Source organism: Pongo abelii, chromosome 14 (genome assembly GCF_028885655.2).
Source record: "Pongo abelii isolate AG06213 chromosome 14, NHGRI_mPonAbe1-v2.0_pri, whole genome shotgun sequence".
In the NCBI taxonomy this organism is placed as follows: Eukaryota; Metazoa; Chordata; class Mammalia; order Primates; family Hominidae; genus Pongo; species Pongo abelii.
In genome coordinates this window covers 51,087,201-51,109,661 of record NC_071999.2, presented here as the reverse complement: position 1 = coordinate 51,109,661, position 22,461 = coordinate 51,087,201, and the positions used below count along the sequence as shown (strand labels likewise).

Genomic DNA, 22,461 nt, shown 5'->3' with positions numbered 1-22,461 from the left:
AACAAAAATAGATTATAAGAAGATACGCAAATAGAAAATAAATTATAAGAAAAAGAAACAATTTTGGTACAAAATCATAAGCTTGGGAAGACTTAGATAGGAATTCTGTAAGTAATAAAATAATTTACTTGTAAATGCTTCAGTCTTTCCCCCTATACTGATAGCTCTGACAAGGCAAGAATCTTACATCCCCTCATTAGAGCCTATGTTAGTGTGACTTAATTCATTTTCCTACCTGGAAGGAAGCCCCAGAAACTGCATGTCACATTACATTCTGTCTGGCAAGATAATGGCAAAGACAAGGTTCGTGGTGTGCCTAGGCACTGCAGCTTTAGTTCCAAGCCACTGTCTGCAGATCCTAATAATGGCCGGCTCTGGATGTAATTGTGTCAGTATTTCCAGATAAGGTAGGATAATCAGAAGTGATCATAAAAGATTTCACTCCCTGATTCACATTTGCTTTACTAAGTATAGAGCTCCATTACCCATTTCCAAACTGGGGTCTCTTTAATGATGGAGGCAGATGTCATAAGGCTCCCCTGGTGCAGAATACTCCAGAACTAAAGAAACTCCAACTCTATCTTTTAGTTTACTGCATGTATCCAGAACATCATTGAAAACTCCTTAAGGCTGTTCTCACCAGTGTATTTCCAGATGCTATTTCCAAACTATCTTTATTATCTTCTACAAGTTTTAAATTTTTAACAGATTAGCAATTCATACTGATTGCTTTAAAAACCAAAGCAAAAGTCCTTTTAGTTGCAATAGTTAAACTGACTCATGGGTTTCAATATTAAATAATCTTTAATATATGCTATTTTAATGATTAAAAAGCTCAAGTCAGTGGGTGCAGTGACTCATACTGTAATCCCAGTATTTTGGGAGGCTGAGGTGGGTGGATCACCTGAGGTTGGGAGTTTGAGACCAGCCTGGCCAACATGGTGAAACCCCATCTCTACTAGAAATACAAAAATTAGCCAGGTATGCTGGTGCGTGCCTGTAGTCCCAGGTACTCAGGAGGCTGAGGCGGAAGAATCGCTTGAACCTGGGAGGCAGAGGTTGCAGTGAGCCAAGATCATGCCACTGCACTCCAGCCTGGGTGACGGAGCGAGACTCTGTCTCAAACAAACAAACAAAGAAACAAACAATCAAAAAAAGTCAGGTCAACTCTGTTCTATGTTAAATTTCATAATATCTGAAAAACATCTTGCAGTATGATCTTTGGACATTTTATAAAAATGTGTCTCAAAGCCCTATTTAATGGCTAGCACATACACAACAAGGTCCACTCTGCTCTTGCTGTCTCCACCTGGTTAAAGAGTCATATTTCTCATGAGTGTTTACTACACAAGAATTGTGCATTTGAGAAAGTAGAGAAATATATTACTGTAGAAGGAGAAGTAATGACTGATAATTATATAAATAGCACCGGAAGGGATTTTTTTCCCTGCATGCCATATATTAAAAGATCTATTAAATTTACAGCCAGTTCTAGCTGGAATTTATTTCATTGAATTGTGCTGATGTGCTAATTTGGTCATTTATCTGGACAATAAATGGCTTGTCATTTTTTCCTATGAGAGCAAATGAGAGATATGTACTTAAATTTTCCTATCCCCTTCAGTAGCTTGGAAATCATTCTCAGGGTGGACAGTTGGCAAACAGCGTATGCATAAACTTGCAGATAAAACCCTTGAAGCAAGCAGGCTGCCAGCACATGGCAATGACAGCTCTACTAAAGCAAATGAACAAAGAATCCGAAGCAGACAAATAGGAAACTCTCCCCAGGTCAAACAGGCTGTGGATGGTGAAGTTAGGATGGGTCCTTGAAAAACAAAACACCAAGGTTTGTTCCTCTGTGCCAAATAGTAAATAAATAAAACAAGTGTTGGAAGGCAGGAAAGTAAGCAGGTAGTAATCACATCCCTCTAGTGCCTCACATCCAAACCTCATCAACTCTCTTGCTGAAGGAGAAACTGGCTAAAGCTGGAGCTCATAATGCTGTTTCATTTTGACAAAGAGCTTTTCAGCACAGCACATTTTACAAACACTGGTAATACTGAGATCTTGTCTGGAGGGCTCCATTTAATAGCACAATCGTCCCAAAGCAGGTTTGATAATATGCAGTAATTATCTCAAAAGGAAAAATCTAGAAAGACACAGGCCAAATTAGTTTTTGTTTTACATTTCAAATATGTATTTAGATTAGCAATTGCTTAGTGTACTATTTAGAATGGAGGCGCCAGCCTAATTTTTTTTTTTTTTTTTTTTTTTTGAGACAGAGTTTTGCTCGTTGCCTAGGCTGGAGTGCAATGGTGCGATCTTAGCTCACCTCAACCTCCACCCCCTGGGTTCAAGCAATTCTCCTGCCTCAGCCTCCCACCAAATAGCTGGGATTACAGGCATGTGCCACCACACCCGGCTAATTTTCTACTTTTAGTATAGACAGGGTTTCTCCATGTTGGTCAGGCTGATCTCAAACTCCTGACCTCAGGTGATCCGCCCGCCTCGGCCTCCCATAGTACTCGAATTACAGGCATGAGCCACCGTGCCCAGCCCAGCCTAATTCTATTCTTTCTTCTCTTTGTGAGTTTTTTTTTTTTTTTTATCATTGTACTTACAAGTGGGTGTCTGATTCTATTTCAAACCTCTGCATCTCACTTGAGATGGCAGAAAGACTGCCTTGTGTTCCACTGGAACTCTGTGCCACTATGAGAGGCTGTTCTCAAATCCCAGAATGCAATAAGCTGCCTCCACAATTTGCTATACCTCTATAAGCTTCCCTGTTCCTTAGCTGCTTTTCACTCTTGCAGATAGACTTTAGTATAAAGATGGGCTTCCCCTCTGCACCATTTAGTTCCCAGGCTTAGGAGGTGGGTCAAAAACACTGCTGCTGTTTACATGAGAATGTGGACAACGCAGGGCTGCAACTCCTGATGAAGGGAAGTGAGAACTAGGTCCTGGGACAAGAGAAGCTACCAGAAGATTGATTAAACTTAGTTTGTTCCATCAGGTTGTATATAGAGAGGACCTAATGAAGCAAGCACTAACCTACCTTTTTTTTTATTCAGACGTTCATTAGGCAGAAATTCTTAGATATTACAGTAAATGCTAATAACTTAATATGCATGCTATCTGGAAATAAGAAGCCAGTTATGCCATAAAATGTAACCTTTATGAACAGATCAAAAGTAGGATCTTTTCCAAACTAGAAATATTTTGAAAATCTATCTGCACTTACCCCATTTATACTCATGATTTCTCAGCATTTTGGTCCCATCTCTGGGACCAGACTAAACATCTTTCTTATCCCCTTGCTTTCCCTGGGAGACAGTCACTCTATTTATTTCACCCGCCTCTCTGTGCCTTCATTTACTAGATGCCCAGTAGTGCTAGGCAGTCTGCTAACCTCTGATGAACAGGGCACATGGACCCTGTCCGAGGGCACACGGTGGATACCAATGCCATCAAAAGTTCTGGGAAACAGGTTTGAAGCAAGTATACCAATACTGATGAATACACTGTGTAAGCTGGAAAAGTGATACTTGAGCTGAGGATTGTTCAAATGATTAGGAATTCACTAGAAGAGAAGAGGGCCCAGGCAGTGAGTACAGCTGAGTCCCAGAAGCAGGAGGCAGAAGGAGGATGGAGGTGTGGCTGGGGAGCTGCTGATGGTTCTGTGCGGTTGAAATGTGTATAGGTCTTTGTGTGTGTGTGTGTGTGTGTGTGTGTGTGTGTGTTTAGCACACGATGGGCAAGGAAGCAGGGAGGGAAGAAGGAAATCACAGATGTGCTGGAAAAGAACACTAGAGCCAAATTGTAAAGGGCCTTGTGTGCTGTACGCTGGAGCTTAACCTGTATTCTTTGGGCCATGTTGAGTCACTTTAAATGATGTGACCAAGCAGGGAACTGTGGCATGTGTCTGTGGTCCATCCCATACTAGGGAGGCTTGCTTGAGCCCAGGAGTTCGGGGATGCAGTGAGCCATGAGCATACCTGTGAATATCCACTGCACTCCAGCCTGGGCCATGGGCCACATAGTGAGACCCCATCTCAAAAAAAAAAAAAAAAAAAAAAAAAAAAAAAAAAAAAAAAGACAGACCAGAACTGTACTTCAGAAAGGAAATTCTGTGAGGTGGAGAAACAGAATGAAGAGAAGCTAATTGATTTGAGGGAGACTTAGGAGGTGTAATTGATAGGACATCACTGTCAGTTTAAATGTGAATTTTGATAAAGAAAAGTTGCACAAGCCATTTTCCTTCCTCTCTTCAATAATGGGAGGTGCTTTCACCTAGAGGAAGCAGGGCATTGCTCTTATTTCAGGGACTAAACTTGAAAACCATCTGGAAAGTCACGGGAGAACTGTACTGTCCATAGGAGCAGGAACTAGAGGAAGATACCCGATGGATTATGTAAGCAAAATCCTAGAGCACCCAAGTGGAGGGTGACCTGAATTTAGGTAGACAGGTCAGATGAGATTAGTCACAGGATTCTTGAGTTTCAGTTTGAGAAGCACACACTGTAATTCCAGCCCTGAAGGTCTTTCATGTGTAATTTGATCCCCTCCTGCCAACCTGAATCATGAAGTCCACAAACCCATGTGTTCCTGGACTGCTGGGCTTTCTCCCATGCATTTCCCTTTCAGAAGGGAGTAGCTTTAGGGAATGGTGGCTCTTCTCTGCTCCAGAGAATGTGTGGGTTTTTTGTTTTTTTGTTTCATTTTTTTTTTTGAGACAGAGCCTCACTCTGTTGCCCAGGCTGGAATGCAGTGGCACTATCTCAGCTCACTGCAACCTCTGCCTCCCAGGCTCAAGCAATCCTCCTACCTCAGCCTCCCTAGTAGCTGGGACTACAGACAAGCACTACCATGTCCAGCTAATTTTATGTGTGTGTTTTTGGTAGAGACTGGGTGTCATTATGTTTCCCAGGCAGGTCTGGAACTCCTGAGCACAAGAGAACTGCTCACCTTGGCCTCCTAAAGTGCTGGGATTACTGGCGCCTGGCTTACTCTATAGAATTTTAAGAGGTTAAAGCATCTTCTTAATAAATGTCTCCCAACCCCTCCAAAACAACAAACAAACCAATTCTCATAACAGTAGGTATCTAAGGTAATTCTTACCTTCAGACTAAAGATTATCTTTGTCAGCATATTTCTAACATTTTTACTTATATAAGGAAAAAAGTATTTTATACTTTATCATGTAGGCTACTCAGACTTTTCCAACATTGAGTTATTTCTTGATTTTTTTTTTTAATTGTCACAGGTTGGAATCTTTTCCTTCATTTTCCTTTCCTTGCATTTTTTCCCTTTGGCTTTTTCTTTTTGCTCAGAGCAATGATCGTGCTTAAAAGGAGGTATCTGCTTTACATTTCATTATAATAGCCATAAAGTCACATCTTAAGTTATTCTAAAAGGAACTAATGTTTTTATATGTTCTTTTTTTCTCTCAAATGTAATGGTGTCCAGACTGTCTTCTATGACATACCTGAAAAAAAATTCCATCCTTAGCTACTTTCTGTTTATATTAAATTCTTTAGCAACTGTTCTCCAGAAAGCATTCTTTATTTTGTTCAGGTATACACTGAATATCCTCGAAGAAATTGGTGGTGGCCAGAAAGTCAATGATGACATTATTGTCAACTGGGTGAATGAAACGTTGAGGGAAGCAGAGAAAAGTTCATCCATCTCTAGTTTCAAGGTAAAATTCTTTGTCTTCTGCTAGAGGCCACCTGAGCTCTAGCCTATCTGTATTATTTTCATTATGTATTCAAGTGACCTTCAGTGGTAGGTATTAGAGGCTCCCCCTCCCATTTCAATTTTGCTTAAATGACTCGTTATTGTTTTGATGTTCATCAGCCATTTCATTAATAAATTTCTCAATACTTTCTCCCATAAGTTAATCATAAAAACCCATCATTAAAAAAAATTTCAACTTTTATTTTGGATTTAGGGGGTACATGTGCAGATTTGTTACATGGGTATATTGAGTGATGCTGAGGTTTGGGGTACAAATAAATCCATCACCCAGGTATAGAGCATCGTACCCAACAGGCAGTTTTCTAGTCCTTTTCCTCCTCCCTCCCTCCCCATTCACCTAGTTTCTACTGTCTATTTTTAATTTTAATTTTTATATTTTAAATGTTTTTTTAAATATTTTTATTTTTAACTTTACTTTTTATATCTGTTCTTTGTGACAAGGTCTCACTCTGTCACCCAGGCTGGGGTACAGTGTCATGATCATGGCTCACTGCAGCCTCAACCTCCTGGGCTCAGGTTCCCGAGTAGCTGGGACTACAGGTGCCTTTTTCCTGCCTCAGCCTCCCGAGTAGCTGGGACTACAGGTGCACACTACCATGCCCAGCAATTTTTTTTTTTTTTTTTGGAAATGAGGTCTCACTATGTTGCCCAGGCTTGTCTCAAATTCCTGGGCTCCAGAGATCCTCCTGCTTCGGCCTCCCAAAGTGCTTTGGGATTACAGCCGTGAGCCACCATGCCTGGCCTATTCCCATCTTTACGTCCATGTGTACTCAGTGCTTAGTTCCCACTTAAAATCCATGATTTTAAAAGCAAAATTTTAGGCATTGTCCTCTCAAAGTAATATAAACTATGATAGTATTCATAAAATGTGGGCACCTCCATGATTCAGATTAACATTATAATGGTGACATGTAAAATGCTCAAAGATCTCCCTTGTGATGTTTTTTGTAAAAAAGCAGTTGTGTACTTCTATCTAAATCCCATTTTTATTAATAGCAGCATTTTATTAAATTTCTTGACTCATGTTTCATACATTAACTGGATTCCTCCTCAAGGGACGTGTGCACTTGATCCACATCATCATAATGCCTGTGCCATCTTAACTATATTTTTCTAGCTTGAAGGTCAGGATTAGGGGGAGGAACCCCTTCAGAGTTGTATTAACAGGGTTGGTGAGGCGATTCATCATGATATCCATCCTGTGTTTCAAAATCAAGAAAAAATGAAAATCTCTTTCCACAAGCAGTAGCAGAAGATATTGTCAGGGCAGGGCTGTCACAGGAGTGTCCACCTGCTGTGAGCTCATCACAGATAACCGTCACCTCTGCTCCATCTCCTGCCTACTGTTCAGCCTGGAGAGCTGAGCAGAGTTAGGAGTGGATGCTGGTCTCTGATGCAAGCAGATTCTTCCAGAAAGAGATTTGGAAAGGCAGCAAGCAGATTCTTCCAGAAAGAGATTTGGAAAGGCAGCAAGCAGATTCTTCCAGAAAGAGATTTGGAAAGGCAGTAAAGAAAAGCAAAGTTGAAAGGAGCTGTAGATATTGAATGGGCTCTAGCTACCAGGGGCTCCTTGTTCATGTCTTAGGGCGTCTTCGCTGACATTGTGAAGCTGGCTTTACTGTTTTCTTCATTTTATAGGTGAGGACATCAAAGCTCAAGTAACTTCCTGAGAGTATGGCTAGTAATTGTATGTGATGGTCCACAAATGGGAGGAAAATGCCTTTTACCTGTGGAGTGAGGCTGTAGAGTGTAGTGTATCTATAGGTCACTTAGCTGTTAATATGAAGTGGCCAGTTACATAGCCCAGGGATGCTTCTCTCCCTAAAATAGCTGCTGCTCCAGCCCATTACATTAGGCTGTGGCTTCTGGGGTGTTCTTATGGGGACAAAGTTTGGCAAGCGATGCTGGGGTTCACTCTTAGAAAGGTTTGGCAATTCTTTTGCTCTTTGTAACACTAAGGGCTCATTTTCTCCTGTCTTCTTAGTAAGTTGTTGCAGAATTGATTAAGTAAAAGAGGCCACATAGTGTACCAGAAGAAATGTAATTAGTAATAGCCCTTCTGAATGGTGTGCAGTGGTATCTCATTGTGGTTTTGGTCCTCATTTCTGTGATGATTAGTGATGCTGAGCATTTTTTCATATGCTTGACACAATCCACTCTTTTAACTTTATGTCTTTCTCTAGTTGTGCTAACTTCCTTCCATTTATTATTTGAGAATGACTACCTGCTGTTGGTAGACGGTGGGTTTTCTGGGAAGTTACTGATGCTCCTACAGAAACTACAGTTTATTTGAAACACTATGTGGAATACTGCTGCATTTCCCAGACCAGGCTGTATATATTATATATTTAAGAAGAAAAAGCCACCCACTTCCTTGGAGCTGAATGGGAGTAACTTTGGGACAGGTTGATGAAACCCTCCCTTTGTCTCTGCATAGGACCCGAAGATTAGTACAAGTCTGCCTGTTCTGGACCTCATCGATGCCATCCAACCAGGTTCCATTAACTATGACCTTCTGAAGACAGAAAATCTGAATGATGATGAGAAACTCAACAATGCAAAGTACGTAAATAAAAATAAACCTCAGATTGGGAGGGAAGGACCCAACTGGCAGCTGGATGGTTGTAAAGTCTAATGCTCATGCCTTGATACAAACATTTCATTTTCACTATCCATGCTTTTCCTTCTCATGACTTTCTGCAGTCTCATCATCACTATTTTGGATACGGTACAATAGTAGTTTAAAGCTCCTAGTGCCAGAATGGGAGCAAGACAAAAAAAAAAAAAAAAAACCAATAATAAGAGTATTCTTGTAATTGATAAGCAAGCCTATAGTTTCATAAAACCAATTTCCTAACCAAATGCTCCATTCAAGAATATTCATGGATAAGAATGCACAGGGGTAGAGTTCCACAGCAGAGCCTTTGCCAATGTGAAACCCACTGTCTTGTGCTTTACCATTCAGGTCACCTGCCAAATGATTCCTCTAGAGTGAGTATCAGCATATTACAGTTTCTGAGCCAGATCTGCCCTGTTGTCTGCTTTTCTAAATAAAGTTTTATTGAAACACAGCCTATTCATTTGCATCTTGTCTATAGCTGCTTCCCTGCTATAACAGCAGAGTTGCATAGTTGCAACAAAGCCTAAGATGTTTACCATCTAGTCTTTTGCAAAAACAGTTAACGAACATCTGCTCCAGACAGGTGCTTTTCTCAGATCAGGTTCCGTTAGTTTCCTTGGGCTGCCACAACAAAGTACTGCACAAACTGGGCAGCAGAAGTTTCTTCTCTCACAGTTATAGGAGCTAGAGGTTTGCAATCAAGATGTTGGCAGGATTGGTTTCTTCTGAGGGAGAATCTGCCCCATGCCAATCTCTGCCTCCATCTCCACATGGCATTCTTCTTGCGTGTCTGTGACTTCACACGGCTGTCTTCCCCCTTTGTGTTTCTCTGTGACACTTCTTTTCTTAGAAAGACACCAGTCCTACTGGATTAAGGTCCCACCCAACTCCAGCATGACCTCGTCTTAACTACTTACATCTGCAGCAACCCTCTTTCCAACTAGGGTAATACTCTGAGGTGCTGGGGGTTAAGACTTCAGCATATGAATTTCAAAGAGACACAATTCAGCTCATACCACAGGCCTAGAAGTCACAAGTATCTAGTGCCCGGCATCTCTGCTTTATAATCCCAACAGAGCCCTTCTCTCTGTTCCCAGTTTGGGAAAATGGGAACCTGTGCTCTCAGGATGCCGAAGTTTAACACAATTTAATGGCGAGAAATAAATAATTAAACTAAAATTACAACAGATTGTGATAAGAGGTGTGGAAGGGACAGTATGAGGCATCCCTGAAGGGATAGGAAGGGGACTAGAGCTCTTTAGAGCAAATAGCAGCTCAGCTGAGCTCAATTGAAAAGACAAGTAAGAAGGAAGTAGACATGTGAAGGAGAGAGAAAGAATGTTCCAGGCAGAAGGAAAAACACATATGAAGACCCAGAATTTGTAAAAATCCTTCAGCCCAGATGTTCAAGGGGAGTGTGATTAGGTTTAAGAAACTTGCCAAGGCCATACAGTTTTTCAGTTGTGCAGCTGAGATTCAAAGTCCAACTTCAGAGCCCAGACTCCTAAGCACTCTCCTGTGAGGGTGACATACGAAATTACTTAGAAAAAGGGGTGAAAGAAATTACACAAAATGTGAAGAATGGTTATGTCATGGTGGCCAGATTGTGTGTGATTTTGTTTGAAGCTCCCTTCTAATTTTCAGACAATTTCCCCTCTGTGTTTTATAATGGGGAAAAATTAATTTTACTTCGTTAATAATTAATATGGAAGAAGTTATTGAGAGAGAGACAAGGAGAAAAAATGGGACTACTCATGCCTGATGCTCTTAATTTAATTTGATCAATAAAGTAAAACTAAAGTAATTTTAGGAGAGCAGGAGGTAGTAAATGTGGGCTTGGGTAGAGTGAAGAGTGTCTGGTATAACCATAGTAAGAGGTCACTAGATAATAAACGAGGTGAATAAAAGAACTGCCAGGTAGTAGTGTGGGCTCATTTGAAAATAAATTACAATTAATAAAATTTATCTTCATATATCTACAAATAGAGCAAAAATGTTCTGATGCAGCTATTATCATTCTATGTGAAAATATGGACTATAAATCTCTGGCTACTCTATATTATAGTACCATAAATAAGTACAAATATATGTGGGCAAGAATTGGAATGGAACAAAGAATAAAAAAATTGATGTGTAAGGCCAGGATTTTTTTTTTTTTTTTTTGAGACGGAGTCTCACTTTGTTGCCCAGGCTGGACTACAGTGGCACGATCTTGGCTCACTGCAGCCTCCGCCTCCCGGGTTCAAGCGATTCTCCTGCCTCAGCCTCCTGAGTAGCTGGGACTATAGGCACATGCCACCACGCCTGGCTAATTTTTTGTACTTTTAGTAGAGATGGGGGTTCACTGTGTTAGCCAGGATGGTCTCGATCTCCTGACCTCGTGATCCACCCGCCTCAGCCACCCGAAGTGTTGGGATTACAGGTGTGAGCCACCGCGCCTGGCCAAGGTCAGGATATTATACATTTTTCCTCTTTTGTTCCTTGTAAAAATGTTACTGTAGTTGAAATGTAGTCTGCAAACTTTTCCTAGCACACATTTTTATTTAGTTCTGTGACTCTTTCTGCTATGCTGCTATGTAGCCCAAGAGAATACTCCTGGTGTGAGTATCAAAAGTGGCAGCATGTACTGTAGTGGCTCACACCTGTAATCCCAGTGCTTTGGGAGGCTGAGGCAAGAGGTTTTCTTGAGGCCAGGAGTTCAAGCCCAGCCTGGGCAACATAGTGAGACCCTTGTCTCTACAAAAAACAAAACAAAACAAAACAAAAAGACAGGAGCTGAAGAGGTCTCCAAGGACAAATAATACACTTGATAATGATCACGAGACTAGCCAGCAAGTCTGATGCTTTGTCAGAAGCTTTGGTTGAGCCAAAATTTGTCCACAAAAGTGTGAGGATGCTGGTGACTGACTCCAGCCACTGCAGGAGTGAGTTCTGTGCTGACTATGGGGCGACTGTGACTGTGACCCTCCAGGGTCCCATTCGTGTTGTGTTTCTCAGGCTCTCCTTATTTTTCCTCTTTTCTCCCTTTTAGATATGCCATCTCTATGGCCCGAAAAATTGGAGCAAGAGTGTATGCCCTGCCAGAAGACCTGGTTGAAGTGAACCCCAAAATGGTCATGACTGTGTTTGCCTGCCTCATGGGGAAAGGAATGAAGAGGGTGTGAGACCCAGTGGGGCTGGGTGGGAGGCGGTGCACTCACTCCTGACTGCCTGGCACAGATGCTCCCGGGATGATTCAAGCCATTCCAAAGTTCAACTTGGTGACACTCTACAAGATTCTAAAAAGCACATATTAGTGCAGCCAAGTAGCCTCTCCTGTATTTAACAAAAAGTGCTTCATTCTTTGCAGGAGGCCCAACCTCCTATATATAGTTTTCTATTCTTGATTTATTTGCTTCTTCAAAAATCTAGAGGAAAAGAAAGAAGTTATTTTCCAGTTACCCTTCTCGCTTTTGCCGTTAGTCGAGGATAGAAGCTGCAGTGGTATTCATTTTTATATAATTTTTCATACCAGCTTCATGTGGCTTCCCTTTTCTTTGTTCAAGATGAGGGCCAGGAGGGGAGTCATCACACCTGCCCTAAACCCTGTTCCTGGAGGTCAGCATTTGATCTGTTGCAAGCCCCTCTTTCTGTCCCCTCTTCCTACTCTGCCTCCCGTGACTTTGCTCCTCACACTCTTGGAACCATGCCTTCTAGGGGGCCCATCTCTTCCGGCCATCCTTGTCTCTGGGCCACTTGGAGTGTTTGATAAATCAGTCAAGCCGTTGAAGTCTCAGGAGTCTCTGGTAGCCTGCAGAAGTAAGCCTCATCATCAGAGCCTTTCCTCAAAACTGGAGTCCCAAATGTCATCAGGTTTTGGGTTTTTTCAGCCACTAAGAACCCCTCTGCTTTTAACTCTAGAATTTGGGCTTGGACCAGATCTAACATCTTGAATACTCTGCCCTCTAGAGCCTTAACTCTTAATGGAAGGTTGGATCCAAGGAGGGTGTAATGGATCATCAAGCCACTCGGGGGCAGCATGGAGCTATAACTAAGTATCCTTTAGGGTGCTGCCTCTCCAGGCATTTAGCCCTCACATTAGATCTAGTTACTAGATCTAGTTACTAGAAATTGGTATGGCTAATGTCTGTCAACATTTGGAGGCAATCCTACCTTGCTTTTGCTTCTAGAGCTTAGCATATGTGATTGTTGTCAGGCCATATTATCAATGTTTACTTTTTTGGTACTATAAAAGCTTTCTGCCACCCCTAAACTCCAGGGGGGACAGTATGTGCCAATGAATAGCACCCCTACTCACATACACACACACCTAGCCAGCTGTCAAGCGTAGAATGAATCTATGCTGGGTAAGAAATGGCAGAACTGCGTTATGAAGAGCTAATTTACTGGACAAAGAATTCCAAAGCAAAACCAGAACAGTATGAATTTGAGCAGCTCTCATAGGTTGAGCAATTTCCCCCTAAACCAACTGAAGGCTAAAAAGCAACAGGCTGTTGTGAACCAACGCTAGACTCCCTCTATCATGGTCAAAGGCTCCATCAATGAGGTATCTTCTTTAGTGGTGGTATGTAATGGAACTTAGTCATTTTTCAAAGCAATTGAAATGCATTGCTCTGGATCTGTTCCTTGGCAGTGGACTCAGAAAGCCAACATGTGGCTCCTCCCAGCCCATAACCAGTATTTTTGCTGCTTCTGAATGCAAAGTGGTTGGTTTTGACTTCAGATTGAACTTACTGTAGCCTCAGATGATTTCCCCCATCCTCCTCCAGGAAGAAAGAATGTTACTGCCTTATTAAAAAATGAAAAGAGAATGATGCTCAAAATCTTTCCAAATAAAATGTTCCCTATATTAGGTGTCTCTGGATGTTTCCTTTTGAAAGTTTGCTAACAGTGTACTATAAATTGTTCATTCATTCATTCCTCCAACATGTTCGAGTGCCTAATATGTGCTAGGCATAGTGCAAGGTTTTAGGAATGTGCCTATGAATTAAACAGGCACTGTGCTCAGCTGATGCCTGTCTTAGGAAAGACAGAAGTTAATTAAAATAACAGATGTGACAAGTGATAAAAAGAAGGGCAGGGTGAGACATGAGTTTATGACAGGAAACAGTCTGAGGAGAAATAGTTTAGCTAAAAACTGAAAAATAAATTTCCATTAGGCAAAGCAGGGAATAAAATTAAAGCTGAGAGCCAAACTCAGAAATACACTGAACTTGTAGGAGTGGAGAGATATGATACCTTTCCTCACCTATCATAAGAGTCACAGCCAATACTATGACAAAAGATGGATAACAAGAGAAAAGTGTAACAAATTTCTTTCATCAAAGTTTTACATGACGTGGAAGCTTTTAGAAATGAAAACCCAAAGATCCAGGGAAAATTGTTCATTTTTATGCTTAGATTTAATGCAGAATGAATGGCCATGCAGAAATGTGATTGCGCAAAAGGCTGTGACCTAAGGCTAAGAAATGGACGGGGAAGCCCAGCAAGGCCTGTGTGTTCTGATTCTTCTTGGCTGCAGTCTGTAGCATTTTTTCCTCCAGGGATCAGGGCAGGACCCCCCTGGAATGAGGGTCTTATTACCTACTGTCAGGCAAGGTAGGCCAGAGAATTTCTTTACCATCACTGTCTACACAGAAAGGCAGGGGAAGGTTAGAGTACTTTTTCTAGGGTTTTACAGCTTGCTTTGGGGGAAAGCGGTTCTAGTTTCTATGACCTCCTTGAGAAAGAGGAAATCTGCTTTCTGTGAGTTGCTTCAGAGGAGAAAGAAGGGGAGGAGACAGGAGGGCAGGAGAAGGTCAGAGAGGGAGACCTTGTTTCTGAGGTTTCTTTGGAGGCTTTCCAGTCTCCTTTAGTTCAAAGTACTCTGCATACCAAAGTGCCACACTTTGGGGTTTCATTTTTTCTGAGCCCCAACAAACCCAATCATAAACAAAACTCAGACTTAGGGATTGGTGCAAAACAATGTCTAGATTGAGTTGAGGAGGAATCTTTGGGGTTAGCAGTGCCCGAGATCTCCTCTCCAGCTTGGCGGGGCCTTACTTGGGAAGAAATGGGGGTGCACTGGGGGGATGCAGAGGAGTTCTGCTGCAGCCAACTTTCTCGGTTGGGCTGCTGTGACAGAGAAGCTGGCCATCGATTTGGCGTGGTCACACTTTGACCTGCAGAGAAGCCACCCACCCACACAGCAGCTAGGAAGCTGGGCTTTTGTGCCTAAGCTGTGTGTCCGGGCTTTACCAGCAACTTCTTCTTGGAGGTAGCTCCTTCCTGCCCTAAACACTGCTGCACCTTCTATACTTAGGAGGTCACTCTGTTCCCAACATATCAAGAGGCTATAGATATTGTTTCTTTCTATTTGTACTAGACTGCACTGAAATTTCCCTCCTAATCAGCAACCACTGTTACCAATTTCTTTTGTATCCTAGAAATATTCTGTGCACATATCACACCCACACATCCTTTTTATAACAAATATTAGCATACCATAAACATCACTCTTTATTCCATTTTTTTTTTTTACTTAATACCATGTCTTGGATGCTGTTTCATATTGGTACATACAAACCTACTTCAATCTTTCCAACAGGTACATGGTCTTCTACTATATAGGCATACCAAACTCCATTTAACCAGTGGCCTCTAAATAGATATTTAAGTTGTTTTAATCTTTTGCCCCAAAAATAAGGCCACAATGGATAATATTATACCCACTTCTTGAGCACAGAATGTTAATTTTAATTCAACAGGTACTTATCAAGTTCCTGCTCTAGCAAAAATATAGCACATTGGGTAGTCAGACATGGATCCTCTTAAGTTTCCTCAAATTAGTTTATTAAAAACCCTAAGCTGGGACAGATGCTCTAGCCAATCCAAACTTCTCTGTTTTATGTCTAAAGAAGCATGTTACCCAGCATGCATGCACACATAAACCACAATAAAAAGCAGAATGTGATCAATGCGACAACAAATTTCTAAATTAAATATCACAGGAGCTCAGGGAAAAAACTAATTCTGAGTAAAGGATCAACAAAAGTTTTTGGAAGAATTCAGTTGTGATGAATGAGAAGTGGGCAGGAATGGGGCCTTACTCATGCTGTTGTTCCCTACGGAACCAGGCACATTTCTAGATTTTTAGTAAGAGTTTTGTAACTTTTAAAAAATTGATTTATATTAGTCATAAACAAATGTTTCCTGAATGTAGGAAATGCTGAACAGAAAGAGGTAATTGTGAGATAAGTTGTGAAATAGACCTACCTGCGGAGTATTTAGAATAGAATGGATTCCTGTCTGGAAATTATGACATTAGGGTTGGTCTGATGCAATGCATTGGATTAAATGACCTTTTAAAGTATCAGTCAACTTAGTGATTTTGTTCACCTAGACTCACATTCACACACACACACACACACACACACACACACACAGCCCTAGTCTGTCCCTGGGAGCACAGTTGTGATCTCCATTGTAAAGACTGGGTAAACTCTTAGCCTGCCTTAGACCAGCCTATTTCAGACTGAGGCTTAATGCACGGGACATTTCCATGTGCTCTCAGTCCTTGGGATGAGCCCTGGGCCCACCTTCCTTACATTTACTATGCCTGTTGTCACTGACCTCTGTTCTTTGTCCCACCCAGTGTGCACATGGGCTTGCAGTAAACGCCAGCAGTGCTACCTTGGTGAACTTGGCATTGTTTTGCCCAGTACGTTCCTGCCAATTTCATGATCCAGAAAGCAGAGCTGATGCTCAGAACAAGTTAGAGGCATTGACCGATCCTCTTATGAAATCTAGTCACTTTGAAAATTTCCTAATAAAATTCCTGTAATTAAATTTTAAGCTGTCAAAGAGGGCTCTTACTGAGTATGCTTTCTCCCTATTTCTGAAAGACAGTTTACCAACTGAGCCTGTGAATGAGTGACAAAAAGAAAACTGTGTAAATGTTTTCTCATGCCTAACATCTACATATATTTAATAACCCACCTTAGGTCAGGGTAACCTAGTCATTGCCCGGTATGTCACCATTAACAACTCAGAGACAGGTCAGTAAAATGACAGGAATTTTTTATGTTATCTGGCAAGTTGGAATCAGAGAGTTCCACTTAAACATATATTTTGGTTAATGGAAATCTAATATACATCATTTAGAGAATTAGAATGCACACAAACACTTAATTCTAAAGGTATATGGAAGCTAACATAAAAACTGTTGATTCAGCAGTGATTTCTGGACTTGTCTACACCATGGGTCCACTGTTATAAGTCGCAATGTTCAAACCTCCTTCCTCTAAGTGTAGTGCTCAGACCAGGGGCATCTAGGAGCCGGTTAGAAATGCTGAATCTCAGCCCTTACCCCAGATGTACTGAATCAGAATCTGCATTTTAATAAGATTCCTATGCACATTAAAGTTTGAGAAACGCTGTCCTAGAAGAATAAATGTCTCGTTAAAAGATCTACAGTTGATGGAAGGTTAAATTAGACTCTTCAAAATTAAATTACACTTTCTCACTTACACTGGACTCGAGAGAGTGAAATAACTTTCCACGAACGTTTCCCGATCATCAGTATTCACTTGATGTGGCCAGAGTGGCTCTTCCCTCTGTTTGGATACATCCTCCACCACCCAGCTTTGCCCTTTGCTGTGCCCCTTCCCTTGGTTTCCCTCTTCCAGGTGGCACTCGCACTAAGAACCTGATCTTCTGGTCCTGCTGGCACCTGCATGGTGTCTCTTGACACGATCTCTTGCCAGCTGCCCAGGGCTGCCTCTTTAATGGATCTGACCCAGTTTGTGTCATGTCACTCAAGTCTTCCCTCTTAACCCTCCACTGCCTGTCAAACTGGCTTTTCTCCCACCATCCCTGGAGCAATCTCTCTATGACTTCCAGTGGCAGTTAGGGAACTTATTAAATAGTAAACCATTACTATTCCGAGGCCCTCCAGTGTCTACTCTTAACTCCCAAAGCACGCACTTTGCAATGACTTTCTGGGGTTACAATATCATCATTGTTAACTCTGCCAAATGCCTAATAACAAGGAGAAAGAGGAAAATGTCTTCCAAGTAGAGCGACTATCATATGCAATGGTCCTGAGGATGAATGAAACTTGATATCTTTGAGGAACTGAAAGCCTAGGATAACTGATGGGAAGCAAGAATGGCCATATCATAAGAAGCAGGGGGACTTGTAAAAAGCTTGGGAATCACCTGGGAAGCTTATTAAAACACATTTTCCAGATCTCACCTTGAGGCTCAGTGCTTATAGGGCTGGTGAACCCAGCAATCTGCATTTTCCACAAACATCCAGGGAGATTCTGCAGCCTGTGACTTACAGACCATAATTCAAGAGGAACTGGTGTAGACCAGCTGTTCTCAATCCTGACTGCACATTGGAATTATCTCAGGAGCTTTAATCAATGCTGATGCCTATACTTCTCCCTACAAGAGTCTGATATAATTGATTAGATGTGCAGCCAAGGCAGCTCGGTTTTTAAAAGAACCCCAGATGACTCTAATGTGCAGCCAGGTTTGAGAAATGTTGGTCTATAGCCTGGAGTACTGCGCCAAAGAGCAGGCACAGGTGGAACATCTTAACAATTGGGCAGAACAATAAAAGGCACTGTTGATTCAGAAAGTAGGAATGAAGGCATGGACATGTTGCACAGGTAAGCTTTGCTTTCTTCACAATTTAGCCATCCAATCAACAGGCATTTGCCTGTCTGGGTACCCGGTAACCCTCTTAGTGCCACAGGCCTCAGGCTCAGTCTTGCAAGCCAAAGCAAGGTCATTAGTACCTGGGATTGAGTTCTCTGCGTTCAGGCCTCAAATCCCCTTTTTAAATGGCTTCTGGGATAGCCTCATCTTTCCTCCCCCTTGGAAATACAAGAGGCCTGATACCCCAAGACACTGTTTAAATTATAAGATTGGTTCACTTTTCATGAATAAACATGAGAGATAATGTGTGAAGGGGAAAAACATTTACCAATTATGTGTCTTCAAAACCTTCCAAGATTATGCAGCTTTAATGGCTGAATGATTTTGAAAGAAAAACTTATAAATGGAGCTGCACCTGAACTCATATTAAAAAGGCATCAAATTAATTGACTCTCAGAGCTTCCCTAACAATAAGCCTGACCTGCATATCCAAGTTGTGGCCGGCCAAGGCAAACAGGGCATTTGCCCTTAGTCTCAGGCTGCTCCAGTTTGACAGAAAGTCAAGGCAGGCCACTCCTCACAGGGTAGACTAATAAGGACAGAGGGTTAGGGCTCTTCAAGAAATACTTGCCATGTTATTTTTGCTACTCATTCTTCTAAATTGACTGGAGAACAAGTTTGCTGGGTCCTAGGGTCCACAATTCAATCAGATAGATCGGCCAGAACTAGATGGCCTTTTGAGGTGGTGACTCATCACCTAACTCTCAGAATGCAGCAGAGGAAGACTAGCTGTTCCCAAGGTCCTGATGAACTAGATAAGCCTCCTGCAGAGAACACAGTAGTCTCTGCCAACTCCCTTCCTGGTTTATCTTTTTCATGTGAATTTTAATATATTGAGCACCTGCTTTTGCCAGTTAGTTTAAATGTTACCCCATTCAATCCTCACAACAGCCCTCTGAGGTAGGTTACAGAAGAAGCTGCATTTCCAGAGGCTGAGATTTGCCTGATTACCCAGCTAGGCATGGGATCCGTCGGCTCCAACTTCTGTGTTCTTTTCGCTCCCAAGTAGAGGTGCCAGGATCCACAGAGAGGCATCTCAAAGAGGGATAAAGAATGAGAAGAAATTTGTCTTTCCCTCCCTTCCTTTCTTCCTCCCTCCCACCCTTTCTTCCTTCTTTCCTTGCTTCCTTTCCTCATTCTTTTGTTCTTCCATTCTCTATTTGTACGTACAATAAAATTCAACTTTTAAGTGTTAAATCTGAGGAATTTTAGCAGGATACAGTTGTGTACCTACCACCACAATCAAAATATAGAATACTTCCACCACTCCTAAACAATTCTGCTGTACCTTTTCAAAGGTTAATCCTCTTTCACCATTTCTACTTTCTGGCAAAAACCAACCTATTTTCTGTCTCTGTAGTTTTGCCTTTTGTAGGGTGCCATATAGATGGAGCCATACAATATAAATCTTTTAGCACTAGCTAGTTTTATTGGCATCATGCTTTTGAGGTTTTTCCACCTTGTTGCTTGTATCCATGGTCTTGTCCTTTTCACTCTTGAGTAGCATGTCATTGTATGAATGCACCACAATTTGTTTATCCCCTCCCCAATTGATGGTCATTTGGATTGTTTCAAGTTTTTTTTTTATTGTTATGAATAAAGTTGCCATAAACATTCAGCTTATTGAGCATTCAGCTGCTATGACACTCAGGTCTTTCTGTAGACAAATGTTTTTATATTAGGCAAATATCCAGAAATAGAATTACTGGGATATATGGTAAGTACATGTTTAACTTCATGAGAAATTGCCAGACTGTTTTTCAAAGTGGTTGTACCATTTTGCAACCCCACAAGCAATATGTGGGCATTCGAGTTGCTCCACATTCTCACCATCACTTCGTATTCTCAGACTTTTTCATTTTAGTTATTCCAGGAAAGTGTAGTAGCAAATTGTGGTTTTAATTTGCATTTTCCCTAATAGCTAATGATGTTGAACATGTGCTTACTGGCCATTTGTATATTTGGTAAAGTATCTGTATAATCTTCTGCACACTTTATATTGGGTTGTCTTCTTATTCTTAATTCATAGGTGTTCTTTACATATTTTGGATACAAGTCCCTTACCTGATATGTGTTTTGCAATTATTTTCTCCCATCCCATGGCTCATATACTTATTTTCTTAACAGTGTCTTTTAAAGAACAAGATGCTTTTAATGGTAAATTCCAATTTTTCAATTTTTCACCTGTGATTTGTGCTTTTTGTGTCCTACCTAAAAATTCTTTGCCTAACTCAAGGTCACAAAAATTTTCTGTTTTCTTCTAGAAATTTTATTGTTTTAGCTCTTACCATTAGGTCTGAGATCCATCTTGAATTCTTTATAAGGTTTAAAGTATGGCTCCAGATGATTTCTTTTGCACATGGATATCATATGTTTTCAGCACCATTTGCTAAAAATATCCTTTCCCCCATTGAATTATCTTGATAACATTGTTGAAAATCAGTTAATTTTATTTGTACGGGTCTATTTCTGGACTCTCTATTCTGTTCCATTGATTGCTATTTCTGGACTCTATTCTCATGCCAATGCCATATTGTCTTAATTATTATAGCTTCATAACCAGAATATTCAAGTGCCTCAACTTAAAAAAAATATTTTTAGCTACTTTAGGAACTTTGAATTAACTGTTGTATCAGGGATTTGATTTTACTCTACTTGGAAGCTAACAGGTTAGCCTATTACTACTGTTTCATGGATGCTGGAAAAAAAAAAAAACCCTCAAGAATCCTAGGCCTATGGCAAAGAACTCTATTACCCATGGCATGGTAAGCATTATGAGCATTATCATCCACATCAGTTTCCCTTGCTCCCCATCCCCAAGACCCATGGGGTGATGTGACATGGGCCCAGATGGATGTCTGTACATGCAATTGGTTGCATTGCAGAAGAGGTACACTGGACTTGGGGAATTCATCTCTTTTATATCAAGCTGTAAGAAAGCCTGTTCTTTGTCCCAGAGTGAAACATTATCTCATACCTCAAAGTTGCTCTCTGCAAACACAACTGTAAGAAACAAACATGATAAGAAATGATCAGAGCCTGGTTTCTTAGCCTTCTAAGTAAGATGTGTAGCAAGCAGTACAAGAGACACATGGAGGACGGTTTCCCGACAAAAATTTAGAATAAGTTTTCAAATTTCTATAAAAATGCTCAGTTGAATTTTGACTAGGATTATGTTGAGTCTATAGATCAATGTGGGGAGAATTGTCATCCTAACAAAATTGTCTTCTGATCGATGAAAATGGTGTATTTCTTCTTTTACTTAGATCTTAATTTCTCTCAGCCAGTTTTTCTCTTGTACTTTAAAAAATATTTCCCCTAAAAAGTTCACACTTTTGATGGCATTTTAATCTTTATTTTCAATTGATTATTGTTGTTAAATGACAATACAACCAATCAACTGATTTTTGCATACTGATCTTGTCTCCTGCAAATTTGCTAAACTCATTAGTTCGATCCTAGTAACTTTTTTGGGATATTCCTTGAGATTTTCTATGTAAGTGATACTGTCATTTGTGATTAAAAGACAGGTTTACTTATTTCTTTCCAGTCTAGATGCCTTTTTTTTCTTGCCGGTGTGCACTGGCTAAGATCTTCAATTTAATGTTGAATAGAAGTAGTGAGAGTGGGCACATTTGCTTTGTTAGTGACCTTTCAGAAAAAGCATTTAGCCTCTCACCATTAAGTTTGATGATGGCTGTAAGCTTTTCATAGATGCTTCCTTTCAGATTGAGGAATTTCCCTACTATTTCTGACTTGCTGAGGGGTTTTATTGTAAATGAATATTGAATTTTGTTAAATGCTTTTAATTCAGATGGGCTTTTAAATTTAATCTGCTAACATGGTGAATTGCATTAATTGGTTTTTGAATATTAAACAAACATTGCATTCTTGTGAAAAAACTTACTTGACCATAGTGTATTATTCTTTGGCTATATTACTAAATTAAATTTGTTAAAATGTTAAGCATTTTTGCATCCATATATATGAGGGACATTAGTTTATAGTTTCCTTATTTAAATGTCTTTATCAAGCTTTGGTGTCATGCCAGGGTAATGTAGACTTCATGAAATGAGTTGAGAAATATTTCCTCTTCTTTCATTTTTTGAGAAGATTTTGTGTGGAATTTCCTTCCTTCCTTCCTTCCTTCCTTCCTTCCTTCCTTCCTCCCTTCCTTCCTTCCTCCCTTCCTTCCTTCCTTCCTTTCTCTCTCTCTCTCTCTTTTGACAGAGTCTTATTCTGTCTCTCAGGCTGGAGAACAGTGGCATGATCTTAGCTTACTGCAACCTCCACCTCCTGGGTTCAAGCAATTCTCCTGCCTCAGCTTCCTGAGTAGCTGGGATTACAGGAGCCCGCCACCACGCCCGGCTAATTTTTGTG

General features: G+C 40.9%; 1 protein-coding gene and 1 long non-coding RNA gene across 16 annotated transcripts in view; one reads left to right on the top strand and one right to left on the bottom strand.

Moving 5' to 3' along the window:
- The window catches only part of LCP1 (lymphocyte cytosolic protein 1), an 83,753-nt gene extending 70,527 nt beyond the window's left edge, over positions 1–13,226 (top strand). For all 14 annotated transcript variants that reach the window (XM_054529020.2, XM_054529012.2, XM_054529013.2 and 11 more), the window contains 3 exons: positions 5,575–5,698; positions 8,195–8,319; positions 11,409–13,226. In XM_054529020.2, the coding sequence (XP_054384995.1) occupies positions 5,575–5,698; positions 8,195–8,319; positions 11,409–11,541 (382 nt within the window). In that variant the 3' untranslated portion in view covers positions 11,542–13,226. The remainder of the gene's footprint in view (positions 1–5,574; positions 5,699–8,194; positions 8,320–11,408) is intronic.
- The window catches only part of LOC134759890 (uncharacterized), a 106,555-nt gene that overhangs the window by 16,333 nt on the left and 67,761 nt on the right, over positions 1–22,461 (bottom strand). The window lies entirely within an intron of this gene.